Source organism: Crocodylus porosus, unplaced genomic scaffold, assembly GCF_001723895.1.
Source record: "Crocodylus porosus isolate Cpor-Errol unplaced genomic scaffold, CroPor_comp1, whole genome shotgun sequence".
Taxonomy (NCBI): Eukaryota; Metazoa; Chordata; order Crocodylia; family Crocodylidae; genus Crocodylus; species Crocodylus porosus.
In genome coordinates, this window is record NW_017728927.1 from 1,269,023 (window position 1) to 1,283,842 (window position 14,820).

General features: G+C 43.6%; 1 protein-coding gene across 1 annotated transcript in view; it reads left to right on the forward strand.

Moving 5' to 3' along the window:
• The first annotated feature begins 7,439 nt into the window (after positions 1–7,439).
• The window catches only part of ZP2 (zona pellucida glycoprotein 2), a 25,697-nt gene continuing 18,316 nt past the window's right edge, over positions 7,440–14,820 (forward strand). Inside the window, exons 1-18 of the mRNA XM_019542105.1 lie at positions 7,440–7,444; positions 7,544–7,620; positions 7,815–7,898; positions 7,987–8,081; positions 8,619–8,771; positions 9,488–9,532; positions 9,810–9,974; positions 10,375–10,471; positions 10,580–10,761; positions 11,604–11,733; positions 12,352–12,533; positions 12,633–12,724; positions 12,865–12,989; positions 13,445–13,634; positions 14,140–14,275; positions 14,355–14,448; positions 14,579–14,665; positions 14,777–14,817. Coding sequence (XP_019397650.1) covers positions 7,440–7,444; positions 7,544–7,620; positions 7,815–7,898; positions 7,987–8,081; positions 8,619–8,771; positions 9,488–9,532; positions 9,810–9,974; positions 10,375–10,471; positions 10,580–10,761; positions 11,604–11,733; positions 12,352–12,533; positions 12,633–12,724; positions 12,865–12,989; positions 13,445–13,634; positions 14,140–14,275; positions 14,355–14,448; positions 14,579–14,665; positions 14,777–14,817 — 1,980 coding nt within the window. The remainder of the gene's footprint in view (positions 7,445–7,543; positions 7,621–7,814; positions 7,899–7,986; positions 8,082–8,618; positions 8,772–9,487; positions 9,533–9,809; positions 9,975–10,374; positions 10,472–10,579; positions 10,762–11,603; positions 11,734–12,351; positions 12,534–12,632; positions 12,725–12,864; positions 12,990–13,444; positions 13,635–14,139; positions 14,276–14,354; positions 14,449–14,578; positions 14,666–14,776; positions 14,818–14,820) is intronic.

The following is a 14,820-nucleotide window of genomic DNA, read 5'->3' on the forward strand; positions in this document are numbered from 1 at the left end:
CTCACTTCATCTCAGAATCTTAAAGGGTGTTATATATATGAAATAATCCAATAGGTATTGCTATCCCTATTTTACAGACAGGCAAATGGGAGATGCAGAGAGTTTTAATGACTTGCCTAAGGTAGCAAAGTGATTTAGTGACAGAGCTAGAAATAAAATTCAATAGTCCTGGGCTTGGCCTCCTAATCGGTGTAAAAGACCTGACCCCTATCCTCATAATAAGAGGCCTTCCCCTTGGGAATGGTCCCCCTGATTTTAACTGGATGGCCTGTAAAAATGTAGTAGGGTTATGATGGGAAAAGCCATTGAAGTATCTCACTGTGGTTCAAGAAACATGTTTGAGGCCCCTTCCAGACATTTGCTTAGGGCTGTAGCCCAATTGACCCAGCTGCAAATGGAACATGGTCATTCAGGCTGGGGAGCCAAAAATGGCCAAATGTGATGCCCACCACATTGTGCTCTTGTGTGATGTTGGCTACAGAAGCGGGAGTGCTAGAATCACATTAGCTTTATGGGCCATTAGGCTTGAATGCACCTTTGGCTTGCCTTGTATGAATGAGATTGCTGTGCGAGGAAAAGCCTGCAGGATGGGGCCCAAATTCTAACTTGGAGATGCAAAAGAATCCCAGACTGAAGTCAAAAATAAAAGGTCAGTTTTAAAGCAGTAGCTGAGCAGAAATCAATATGGGAAGACTCATTGTTTAATAAAAAGCTCCAAATTGCCCTTATATTGTCTTGGTTACAATCAATACACCTGTCATTTAGCATTATTTTTTCCCGGGTGGTGTTTTATACATTTCACTGCTTTAACTTGTACTTTACACAACATGCAGGCAAGAATTAGCACCAACAGGATTTGACATTTGGAGCCTTTTATTCTTTGGTAAGAGTGGAAGTAGCAATTACAAAACAGTATTTACTTGAATCAGTATAACTGCTGCATGCAGTGAAGTCTCATTTGTTTTCCACAATCCCTTCCATATTACATCTGTGAGGCCCTTACAAATAGGTTTCCTCCCTCAAATATGGATGGGGTTGAAATCTTCAGGAGCCAAGGTTTGTATGTGTTGATGGAGAGAGAGGACCAGAATCATGCCAGAAACTCTCTTAAACTAAACAAGTACTGAAGACAAAATTATGGTGTTATGCCCTATATAGCAGTCCACCCACCTATTGCAACAATGTATGGTCAGGGTGGCTAATATGCACCATGGTTTGTTCACGTGTACCATGTGTTATAACAGAACATGGTACTCAGACACACCCGTGCCCCTTTCTTTATCTTCCTGGGTGAATATAAATTACCAGAAATATTTTTTTCCAAAAACTTAAAATAAATTGACTTGCCTTTCCAGTGACTCTGTTGTTCACTGTTCTCCTTGCTATTGGATCAAAGTTGGAAATGCTAGAAAAAACACAGGTGTATGGAGGCGTATGCTATATATGATACTGCATTAAGCTATAATTTATTGGATTCAAGATTCCTTGAGATCTGGCATTTTTGTTACTGTATTCAATACTGTCATGGACATCTAATTTAATAGATCCTGCTAGTAGATATTGGATAGCTGTAAGCTGTTAGTGATTTAATGAGCTCATAAGTATAACAAGAGATGAGTCATTACCATCTTCTGTGCAACAGCATTTCAAATTGTTGGCTACATCCCTGGCTGGTTTTAAAACTAGAAATTACAAAAGAGAATTTTCTCTCTCTCCAAAATAATTTTCTCCTATAACAACAAATTTACTAGCCTCTGTAGCAAGAAACCATCTTCTCCAAGTAATCTTTATTGCTTAAAATAAAAGGATCCATTTTTAAAAGAATGTTATTGCTTCTGACGTTAAAAAGAAATTGGTTTTGTTGCCCATTTTAATTGAAGGCAAAGCAAAACCTGCTTCAGGAAGAAAGAACAAAAGTACAGGACATCACAAGGCTTATTGTGATTGTCGCAAAAACAGGCAACACAAAGAGATCAAACAAAATTTCCGTATATTTCTAAAGCCCTGGTGTTTGTTAGTCTTTGTCCCCATCTTAAAACCAGAGCTTAAAACATAATAAATGATTCAACATTGAATGAGCTAAATTTGTCAGCCTGAATGGATTTTCTTTTCACAGTAGAGTTCAAAATTGCAAACTTTTTAAGCCTCCTGAGCAATTAGAATGAAGCTTTTCTTTTTGTGTTGAAAAGACATTCAAAACCATTCCACTTCAAACTGAAATGTCTCATCAGGCTCAGGAGAAACTCCACTGCTGTTGGATGTCTTGTTCTAAACTAATGAATTATTTAACTACGGTCTTGATTTGTTAACGGATTTCTCAGCATCTCTGCTTATTGTTTTCCTAACTCTTACAGATGTAATATGGCAGATAAACAACATGTTTGGATTCTAAGACCATGGAATTGTTAATCAGATATTTTGTTGCAGGCAATTCAGAACCTGATTTGCATCATGCCAAATAGAAAAGCAGCGGTGTTATTGTACCATCTGTTTTGCATGAGGTATAGCACACCAGTTCCTGACTACACTTTTGTAAATGGCAAGTTCAGGATGGGAAATGTCATATAAAGGGAGGCAAGTAACCCCCCTCAGCTTGTCTAATGAGATCTGTTAATGCTAAGAGGTTAAAAGATTAATGAATCCAGTTGCATTGAGTAATTACAGCTACATACATCAATGACAATGTAACAATACGTGGTCCTACTTGCATTGCACAGACGAAACTCTGGCTGCAGTCCTTCAAGTCCCCTGTGCTATATGAAATCTTGACCATCCCTGGCTCAGCCTCATTAGGAGTTAGAGAGGGTAGAGCACGAATCCACATCCAAGATGTTGACTGAGACTGTCCAGCAATATCCTCTACTCAGGTAAAATCTAAGGGAATCCTTAGTGGTATTGCCTAAAGCCCGATGTATTCATGTTCCTCGTAGCATAACACATCAAATATGTAACAGCACATGTAGAGGTTTTTGTGGTACCAGAAGCAGCGATTCACTTATGATTGTCCTCCTCCCCCCGACACAATATTTGGGTTTTTTTAGCACATTAGTTCTCAACCTTTTTAGACCCAAGGAACCCCTCAGAAAATGCCAGCTCTTTGCTTTCACCCCTTTTTAACTGCAGTAAAAAAATAGAGCATTTCTTCTTTTGCACAAAACTCAGACTACAACAGGCCATAATATTTTGACACTATGAGTTCCTATTTGAAATCGATGGGTTTATCTCATACTTGTTAAGTGAAATGGGATTCAGGACTAGTGCATAAAGGATTGGAAGGACAACTCATTCGATGGATGACAGAAAGGCATTATTTACTACAGGTATTCACCATTAAATGAGCCTAAAGCAAAGCAAAGTCCAGTACATTTAGCTGTAAAAGTGATAGCTTCTCACTAATTACAGGCAAAGAGGTGGTCTCAACCTTGCCAGCTTATCAAGGTATGGATCCATTCACCAGACGATCAGCGGGGCACAGCAGCCGTTCTTGTCAGAACGATTTCTCCTGTTAGCTGTTTCATTCCTCTTTCACATCCTCTAGCTCAGCATCTTCAAAAGCATTCCTGTAGTTGTGTAAACCAAGAGAGACCCCCAAGCAGTAATGAACAGGAAAATCCTGTTAATCGAACTGTTCATTATTGGTTACCAGAAAGTCCCAATTTTGATTGAATTACCTTCCTCACTAATAGGAGGTTATCCATTTCTACTAAGTTGGAACATATCAAAAATTGATTAACAACCAAGAAAAACACAAAGTTTCAGAGGAGTTGCCCTTCAAAGACCAAGGGAACCACTGAGGCAAAACCAGAGTAAATCAGGAGGAGATGCCTATCAAAGTCCATATGGGGAATGTCTCTAATAAATCAAGGATAGACAATTCATATAGTTATATACCAGACAGATAGGAGCCTGCTTAAAATCATCATAAATGCAGTAAGGTAAGCTGGAAGTGGTGCCTCATTATTCCTTTTCAGAAGGTCCAGCCACAAACTTACATCCTCTTGCACTATGCAATTGTCATCAAAAGTTAAGTAGGATTTCAACCTTGTTGCCAATCAGCTTTGGTTAATTGTTCTTTTCTGAAGACTTGATTTTTCAGGTTTCTTTAGGTATAAACATTTTTTGCAACCATCAGTTTAGGCTGGGGGGGACAGGAGGGGGAAGGGGGCAAAATGGTGGATCTGGCTAGCAGCCGGACTCCATTTTTCAGCACCCCTGCCCATGTCGCTGTGGCTGGTTTGCATGGACATGCCAGGAGCAGCAGAGCCATGACAGCGTGGGGCCAGGGTTTTTACGGAGACCAGCCCCAGCAGTGCTGGCCAGGCATGTGGCCGGGCAGGAAGCTGCTCCAGGGTCGGTGCTGGGATCTTGCAGTGGTGCCAGCATGGTCCAGAGCCAGGGCAGAGCTGCACTCTGCTGACTGCACACCCCTGCCTGGGACATCTGGGCAGCAGATTGCAGCTCTGCCCCAGCTCTGGACCAAGCTGTCACTATTGCAAGATCCCAGCCCTGCCACACGCCCAGCCAGCGCTGCTGGGGTTGGTCTCCATGGAAACCCTGGCCCCTGCTGTCCCAGCTCTGCTGCTCCTGGAGTCTCCATGGAAACCAGCTGCAGTGATGTGGGCAGAGACTGCTGGGAAATGGAGTCTGCTGCAGGCTTGGTTCAGCCTGTGGGCTGGACTTCGCCCATGCCTGGTTTAGGCTGTGCTGACCAAACTGAGGGAAAGAGAAATACTACTGCATTGGGTGGACTCTCCATCCCTGGAAATTTTCAAGAGCAGGTTGGACAGACACATGGCTGGGATGGCGTAGTCAGGCATGATCCTATCTTGAGCAGGGGGCTGGACTAGGTGACCTAGTGAGGTCCATTCCAGTCCTACTTTCCTATGATCTTAACATAGGTCAATGGTCCAGGGTTTGTTCTATTCATTTGCTTTGTAAATTATCCTTTCAGAAAACACATTAACTGTTTAAAAATAGTTTTATGGGTCTAAACTTGCCATAAGGAAAATGATGGAGAGATCTGGAATCAAGTCTGGCACATCTTCTGTAACATACTGGCCTCAAGATCTCAAAAAGTACCTCTGACTAAAGTTGGGCCAAATGGTAGCCTAAAGAAAAAATCCAGTAAAATCCCTATTTAGTTGACTACAGCTAGGATTAGGCTGCTTTTAATTTGCTCTAGTTCAGGATTTTAGACAGCGCCCATTGCCATAACAGAATGGCCCATTGCCACTATATACACGTATCCTGAACCAGCTTGGCACATCTCTGAGAGCTTTCCCTGTGTCTGTGGTTATTTCATATTGCTACTGATCACTTGCAAGAGACAATGTCTCCAATAATTGAGGTTCCCAAATTACCTGTAATGTCTCTGTCTCTAGCATTGCACCTTTCTGGTGATAGTAAACACACTGCTAGGTCTTTGCTTGATTCCTCAGCCAAGTCCCAAGTACCTTGTCCCACATCAACAGCCTATGTTTAGGCTCCTTTCCCCATCTCTAGCTATAAGTGCTGTTCTTACTCATAATGCTACAGCAGCAGTGTTGCCAACTCTCATTCATTTTGGTGTTGTTCTTAAAGTCTATGCTTCAGGAATGTGAAAAACGTAAAGAAAGAGCTACGTTTTTCATATTCCTGAAGTGCAGACTTTGAGAACAATGCCAAAAATCATGAGAGTTGGCAATACTGCATCAGAGGCAGAAGAGACACCATGTGTGGCTGCAATTTATCAAGATTTTCTTGGAATAGGATTATATCAACTCTGAAAATATAGAGGATTCTGAATAAAATTTCATAATTATTTCTCCAGGCGCCAGCTTAACATCCTACTCAGAAATTACCATCTCTCATTTTAGCTTTCTACGATTCTTTTAAGCACTTTTTTTTTAAAAAAATCTGTCACTTAAAACAGGTTTCTCTTTCATTTTACTGCAAGTACTGGTGAATTCACATTGCCGTCACCCAGTTGACTATGGTCTTTTTTTCTTGAAGTTTTTTATTGTCCCTTGGCTTCCTTGACTCTGCCCCACTGCAGGTCTTCTTCTACTTCTCTTCCTGCTCCTATGATACAATCTTCTCAACCTCTCACCCATAAAAATTTTCTAGACGGTTGCCCATCCTTGATTCTCTTCTCTTCTGGGTAATCTCATCTGCAAAGAGCTGTGCTGTCTTTTCCTAGACCCGCCTCTGTACTCCAGGCCTTTTCCCTTTTCAAAATAAACTCCCTTCCTGTCGGTCACAGCTCCTCCTGGTTATTGATATGGGTAAAAAAAAGATCTTAATCAACCCCGCCGCCTCCACTGACAGGCCGTCATTTTGCTTCACAACATTTTTAAGAAGGTAGTGGAGTAACAAGCGGTCTAATGCTTAACCAGATCATAGGATCTCTGATCCCTTTTTTTGGTTGTGGCAATGATTAATACACCTGGGCTGACGAATATCCCTTCATGTTGTACTGGAAGGAAAAAAAATGTGGGTTGAAGTTTGCTGAGACAGAGAATGGCCCTGAAGCTTGGTTTCCTTCATCCCCTGTGAGTCCTCTAACATCTAGACTACTGATTAATAGGGTTGAATTGCATCTTTCTACTTTTCTGCAGGGCCTGACTTGGTAAGTGTATTTTAAGCATGCCTGCTACTACACCAGGTCCCAGAGATGGCATGGCAGGGAACTACTAAGTGGTAGACCTGGTGGGGTTAAGACATAAACCAAGCTTCAATACCTGGTACTTGTTTTGGCAGTTCTGCACATGGCCAGCAGTATATATTTAAGTGCTTAGGGAACTTTACTGGCAAAACAAAGACACTGAGGAACTTTAGGTTCTTTAGGGTGAGGTGGGAAATGAATAAAGATTTTGAGGAGCAAAAGTTTGGAGCTGCTTGAAATAGTTCCCAGTAAAGAAACACTACGCAAAGCCCAAAGACAAGCTCATTTTAAGTAGTTAGAAGAACAAAGCAAGGCAGAGACTTAAAGGGTGAAAATGCTGGTCAAAATGTTTAAGGGTGAAAGTACTCGGATATCCAGAAAGTGTAATACAAAGTTCCCCTGTAGTTCTAATTCATCAGTGATTTTGCACCATCTGCCTGCAAGGGAACACACATAGTAGGACATTCATATTTTATCAGCTACTCATAAAAAAGAGGGAAATGGCAAACTGTGCCATGTCACCTTGCAGAAAGGCTGTTTTCTCCTCCAGCTCCTGACTGATTGGAGCCTAGAGCAGGACCAGGTGCAAGGCATCAGCCTCAGGTGCTTTAATCACTTGTCAGCAAATGAGAGGGAAGCACACCAGGTGATTTCCAGGAGCCTCACCTGTGCTGGGGCTTAATCACCTACTATATAAACCCCTGCAAGGGGATGAGAGCATGTTGGGATGGTGTGGTGTGATTTTAAGTCAGTCAGGCTGCTGCCTTTAGTGTGGTGGAGGTGGTGCTCCTGCAGTATGTGGTGAGTGGGAGTTTGAAGTGTTTTTAGGGTGTATGGGGGAGGTTGTGAGTTTTTGCATAGGGGTCTCTGAGTTTTGTTGTTGGGCTGTTTGTTTTACAGGTTGCTACTTTTGTTTGTTTGTCTTGTGGTGCCTCCAACACTTGGTGCTCACGATCCTGGGGGTCTAGACTTCCCAGGTAATGTCCCTGTCTCCTAAGTTGGGGGTGGCTCCTCTTCTAAAAGCTGCTCAGAAGGCCTAGGGCATGGGTAGAAATGCCTGAAGCCCTCCCCATGCCACAGGAAGGGTATAGAGCTGTAAACTGGCTTAACACAACTTAGCTGTTACAGTCTATGATCTCAGATGAGACTGACCTAAGCTTTCCCTCTGCAGGGACTGTGTCTTGCCACCCTGGCAAGATGCTGATTGAATTTCCTAGACAGTTCAGGAACAATTCCTGGCAAGTTCATGTAGTTGGTAAGTATTGTTGTAAGCTTGCTGGGATTCCTAAGGAAATGGCTAGGGAATAAGCTGTGCACCTGACTAGCATCTCCTTGCCTTCTAGACTCAAGTGGCAAAGAAATTGTAGACTGTGACTACGTGATGGATAATGAGACACTAGTGTTGACTACCCCATATGTGAACTGCACTCAACTGGAGGTAAAATAGTCCCATTATCTTCGAAATGAATACTTTGACATGGCCTCTTGAGGCTTGTGGTGCTGAGGATACCTTTTGCTTAAAGTAGATGCACTCTTGCTCCTACTAGTACAAGATTCCACCTGCACATGCTATATAACTTCTCTTATGCTGGTGACTTGTACCCTAGCTACTGAATGGGGCAAAGTAGTGACCTAAAATTTAAAGCAAGATTAACTGGAAGAGCTAGGAACAGTAAGTACTATGGTATATCGTGTGCTCCCCTATCAAGCTAACAAGGACACCTGTAACTAAAGCAAAATTAAATCCATAGCAGTTTCCTATTGGTAGTTAAGGGAACTGCTGGACAATCCTTTCTGCCCCTCTCCCCTACACATGGAAAGCAAGTGCAGCAATTGTTGAAACTACTCCTTGCATCTGCTATAGACCACTACTAGGTTCAGTAACAAGTAATGTGCGTGTTCACCATGGGCACCTCTACTCAGCGTGGGAGCACATTCGTTCATAAATTCTTATGATGCAATTCATTGCCTGTAGCATGAGCAGCACAAACTGAAGCTGATGATCAACTGGACTGATGCTGAGGAGGACAATGTGACCTATAGCATTGGCTGTAATGTTATTCAAGCTGATGATATCGTCCCTCCTTTCTTTACTGGAGCTACAAACTGTACTAAAGACTTTATGGCAGTAAGTGGAGCAGTCTCTTCCTCTTTCCTGGCTGGTAAACTGGATATGCAATACTTCAGATCCATCTAGTGTGTGGCTGCTGGTGGCTTTTATTAAATGGCTTTCCTCTTGGGAATAAGGCAAGAAATCTCACTAGGAGACTAGGTGATGGATTCCTTGCTTCTGCTTTGGGGAAGCTACAAACTGGAGTTTGAATGGCTTTCTTAGCTTGTGTAGCCCAATGTAATGCCTATCATGAGGAACTTCTGGACACCTAGGTGCTTCAGTAACACTACAAGGGGAAAATGGTACTCTGTGTCTCTCTCTAAGCCTGCCTAGCTATTAGCATGACGGACTTCAGTAGTTAGCCTTGTGCTCACTATTGCTGCAAATTAAAGGTACCTAGTACCTCCTACCTTATTGCTAGAGGTACCCAATAGCCTCCAAATGGCAGAGTGCAAAGCAAGTTCTTGTAGTGGGGGCAGGCAATTTTATTTTAGGCAGAAAGCTGCTTACTGAGTTCTGCAAGCCATTGAGGGCCACATGACGGGCAGCCCAGAGCAGATTAATATTAATTTTTCTAACTTTTTTTTGGGGGAGGGGGCTTGTGGGGTGGATAGAATGGCCTGGCAGGCTGCATGCGGCTTCCAGGCTACACTCTTTTTGCCCACCCCTATCTTGGCATACTTCTATAGCTTGAACCAGATGTGCATTCAGCTGTTGCTCTTCTATTTCAGGTTACATTTCCAAGGCTCATTCCCAGCTTCAGTGATGAATACATGGTAGGCAACTGCAGTCTATCCACATGGAGGTTGAATACTTAAACTGTATAAGCCCTCTAGATTTTTAAAGGGGCATCTGTGAAGTAGTTTGCCATTCAACATTCCCTTAAGGAACTAAAATGAGTCTAAATCCTTAGCCCTAGATGGCTAGGGAGTTTTTAAGCTACTACCTGACAACCCTAGCACAATTGGGTACTCCAATATCTCTCCCTGCCCCCTCTCTCCCCTTTAAACAAAACAACCTTGTATTTCTAATTTGGGACTGTCAAACTTGCAGACTGCAGAATCTCCAGTGGCCTGGACTCTATCCATAGATGAGGGAACAAGGATACACAGACTAAGCCTGGGGCAAGCCATGCAGCAAGGGTATACCTTCCTCACTGATGGTCATGACCTAATCTTCCAGGTGTCATTTGGTGCAACAGGTGTTCTCTCCTACAAGGTAAGTGCACAGAAAAGACATAATTCAGGGGAATAATGAAGTTTAGAGACCAATATGCTCCATACCCCCTAATAATGGGGTTTGGATATAGATCTGGACAGAGCAGAGGCCCGAATAATGAGTATCGCAGTGCCATGATCTTGTAATAGGAGCTAGCTGCCAAAAGCAGTTCACCTGTAGTTTGTGTAAAATGGGGAAGATCTATGAATCCAATAGCTAGGGAGAGCCCTAAGACTAAGGGGCTTTACCCCCCGCAAAAGGGACAATATAGGCCATGGCAGTCCTTTTCTATTTTTAAAAAAAACAAAAAAAAAACTGACTAGATGTGCACAAGCTTGCGCTAGATGCTCGGGCTGTCTAGTTTGACAGTTTGCTAATAGTGATGATCTGTCCTATGCAGCAAGATGACCAGGCAATCTACACTGTGGCTGTCAAGCTTGCATATGGTCCTCTGCAACGGCGACTGACTGTAGAATCAAGACTGATCTGTGCCCCAGGTAAAATCCAGTTACAAAATGGAGGAAACTGGACCTGCCCTCTGAAATGGGAATCTGCTGTCCAAGGATCATAAGAACTTGGGGATATAACAACCTTCCTTTTTATAGGTCCTGTCACTTGTAACTCAACACACATGACAATTGCCATCCCAGCTTTCCCAGGGACACTCACTGCTCTCAGTGTAGAGGACCAAAATATTCCAAGGGACCAACTTCAAGCAAATAGAATTGCTCTAGACACCAAAAGAGGAACAAAGCTACACATCAACAAAAGAATCCTGAAGTCTAAAGTAAGTTCAGTACAAACCAGGAAGCACCTGACCCACTTAACAAGCACCAGACAACTCTGGCCTTGCCAACCTTCTGAAATGCAGAGCCTGAGGGGTTTGGCCTGGAACTTTTAATCCAGTTGTACCTCTGGCTAGTGTTTTGGCAGTGGAGAAACTCCCTTTATGTGAACATCCAGGGCACTCTAACTATGGTCTTGGTGCAGGCAGATGTCTCCAATGTATTGGCCTCCCATTGAAGTACTGTGACATCATCCTCTTATTCTAGCCTTCCATGCTGAGGCATCTAGAAGACTGGGCCTCCTACAGAAGTAACAATTTATGGCTAGCATCATGTTGCCTGTCCCCTGTTGCCACTGCCTATAATTCAGGCAGGCTTTGTTTAGAGCTCTGCTACTTCACAGCCATTTTACTAGCAGATGAACTCTGTTCAGGCTACTGCTTCTCATCTTGAAGATGCTACCTTTAATAGCTGGGATGGAAAAATTCTTGATGTACTATGCTGGATTTGAGATTCTGTATTATTGACCTGTAAGATGGAGGACCATGTTCACGTATGCCCTGGTGCTGCAGGGGTTAAGTATCCTGAAGCACTTCAGTTAAGGTCTCTAAAAAGATCTAAAACTTGAAACTGCAGTGATGGAATTGCCAGGGAACAAATGGCTGCTAGTTCTGGGAGGTATGCAGGGTTTGGGTAGCTTAGGGTAGGTGTTTTCTGGTCCTGATGCAAGATGCTACCATTACTTGTGGGGTGACTAACTGCAGGGATGCTTAAGATGTACCTCTGTGCCATCCCTTGACGGGATAGCCAAGCTTACTGTGCCAGCAAATATCTGCTCTTCCAGCCATATAGTGAGAACTGCTTGGGACTTCAGTTCTACATGTCTTCTATGAAACTAACTTTTGACTTCCATGGAGAGATGGTATCGATGGTGACATATCCAGCATGTCCCTGCAACCAGCCTGCCCCAGTAGGTAAGATCACTGACTGACTTCTGTCTAGTGCTGTCTGCAAATGAAGGACTGCTTGCCAAAAACTCCAGGCTTCTAATACAAAATCCCCATGGATTTTTAAATAGAGCTGACTCTCCCTCACTTCTTCCTATCTACTCCTAGTAAGATAAACATTTCTTCTGCTGAAAATAGCATTCAGCTATTGAATCCTATGTGCAGAGGCTCTAATGAACAGACTTGGTACAAAGATTCATTTGTACCACCTCTCCTCTCTAAATCCACCATCCTGACAGCAGAAAGGTGTAATGTCACATCTGGCACTGTGGCAGCTCTGTGCTTTTTGCCTACCCCTTGGGTGCAGGGAATGAATGTCACTAATTTTGTCCTCATGGGTTGACTGACTAACTCGTGTCTTCCTAGAGATAAAGACAACAGATTTGGCCCTGAGCATCCCAGAATCCAGGCAGCTGCTTGCAAACTCTAAGAACCAGCTCACTACTGTGTCTGTCCTTACAAGAGCTGCCCTCTTTTAATTGTTGGCTGGAACTAATGTATTGCCTCAGTTATACTAAGCATGAGGCTTCATCATAATGACCTGATGGGGAATCAATGTAGTCTCATGGGAACTTCTGTCTTCAGCTGCTACATGTACCCAGGATGGACACATGAACTTTGAGGTTCTTGCAGACAGAACAAACCCCCCTCTGGACTTGGACACTCTCAGGCTAAGAGATCCTACATGCAAACCAGTCTTCAAGTCTCCTTCTAATGATATGGTGCGGTTTCATGTACCTTTGAACAAGTGTGGGACACGGCAGATGGTAAGTGTCCATTAGGATGGTTGACCTTCTGTTGTGTTCTGACAGTAGGATGGTTGCTAAATCTCTGATCTTTCTCTCTCTTTTTTTTTTCCCCTCCAGTTTGAAGGTGGGAGAATAACTTATGAGAATGAAGTAAGTTCACTATGGGCAGATCGAGCCCTGAATATAATTTCTAGAGACAGTGAATTCAGGTATGTCTAGACTCCTTCCTTCTCTTCCCCCATGGAAACCCAGTCACAAGCCAGTCTTGCTACTGGCACTGCTGCAGTTGCTTACTCCTTGCTCAGATGTCAAACGCCTTCCCTTGGGGCTTTTTTCTTCCTTTTTGCAGGCTAACTGTAGTATGTTCCTACAGTAATGACGATGCCTCTCTAAGTTTGAGGCTGAACAGTCTCCCTCCTCCAGTTTCCTCAGTAAATCAAGGTCCCCTCTCCTTGCTGCTGTTGACCTACCCAGGTGAGGGATTTGGGGGGGGAAGGGGGGTTCCAGTGGTCCTCTCTCTCACTTTTTTGCCCCAGCCACCAAAAAAAAACAAACAAACAAACTGTTTCATAACCTATGAAGAATATGGCTGCTTGAACTTGAGCCCTCTGGTCCATCTTCTTGAGCTGGCTTCAGGTACACAAGTGTCTCCTTTTTTTGTGGCTTGCATACCACTACTCTGACATGTCGCACAGCCTTGAAAAGGCTAATGTGAAATGGACCATAATCTAGTTTCAGAATTGTAAACCCCTATCATCTCCTTGGGTGGTAAACTGCTAACCTGTGCAAAGAGGTCACAAATAAACACCTGCTTCTAAAATGCCAGTCTTGCTGACCACAGCTAGCCTGTCCTAGCTCTGGACTGAAGCAATTGTGGAAACCAGGCCCTACTTGGGGCCATTACACTTAACAGTATGTGGTTCTTCCAGACAATTCCTACATGCAGCCTTACAGTGATGACCAGTACCCCATAGTAAAGTATCTGCGGCAACCTATCTTCCTTGAACTACAAGTCCTAAACCGCAACGATCCCAATCTCCATGTGGTACTGGATGACTGCTGGGCAACAGCATCTGAAGATCCAGGCTCTCTGCCCCGATGGAATATTGTTGTGGATGGGTAAGTGTGACTTAATGCTCTTGGTGCTGCCTACAAATACTTTTGGGTTAGGAGTACCCCTGAAAAGCTGCCAAAAAGACTGCTGGGAGGACATGGAAGGAGTGACTTGGTTTTAGGAACATTTCTGGATTAGACTTAGCAGTTAAGGGTTGCTGGGGGGTTCATCTGGACACCTGGAATGCTGATCCTGTTGATCTGTGGTGCTGAATGACTTCCCACTCCCATATTAAAGTTAACTTGCCATATCTGATCTCTGGAGTTCATGTTAGGAGGCCTCTCATCTAGGAGATATGGCTCTTTAAATGAAGCTGCCAAGTGACGGGATCAGTTTCCACAGTGAGATGGTGGCAGGGTCTATAGGTCACCCTCACCAATGACCTGAAAGACGCACCTGTTATCTTGACAGGCTTGCTCCTAGCAAGCCTACTGATGTCAAATCTTGCATTACTTGGGTATGGACTTGGAAGCCCATACAACTTTACTTCCTCCACACCACCTGTTTTAGGTGTGACTATGAATTGGACAGCTACAGGACTGTGTTCCATCCAGTGGGTCTTGCAGTCAGCTATCCTAACTATCGCCAAAGATTTGAAGTGAAGACTTTTACCTTTGTGTCTGGAGATGCGGCGCTCATCAGCCTAGTAAGCAGCATTCCTCTTTGCACCTGTCTAAAAGCTGGCATGGTCTGTAATTAAGTGGCCTTGTCTCTTCTCTCTCTAGGTATACTTCCACTGTAGTGCTCTGCTCTGTAATAGACTTGAACCAGACTTCCCTCTGTGTACAAAAAGATGTCCTCTGTCTAGAAGCAAACGAGGTAATATCCAATTGTTTCCCAGTCAATGTCACGGCAATAGTGATCTAACAAGCTAGCCAAATAAATGCATACAGAAATCCCCCTGCTCAAGTGTTGCATATAGTTAGGGTTTGTTTTCTCCCCCCTCCAGATGCTGGCTTGCAAAGGGAGAACTCTGCTGTAGTGAGCTTACCTGGTCCTGTTCTTTTGGTGCCAAGAGAGTGGTCTGCAACCCAAGGTACTGGCCATCCCTTGTTTTCTAAGTAGCTGAGGCTTATTAGAACCCCCCCGTGGGGGGGTGGGGCAGGGAACGTACTTAATAATAAATCTATATGGTCTTTCCCCACAGAGAGAACAAGGCTGAGCAAAGGAACCTGGACCACTGTTACAGTG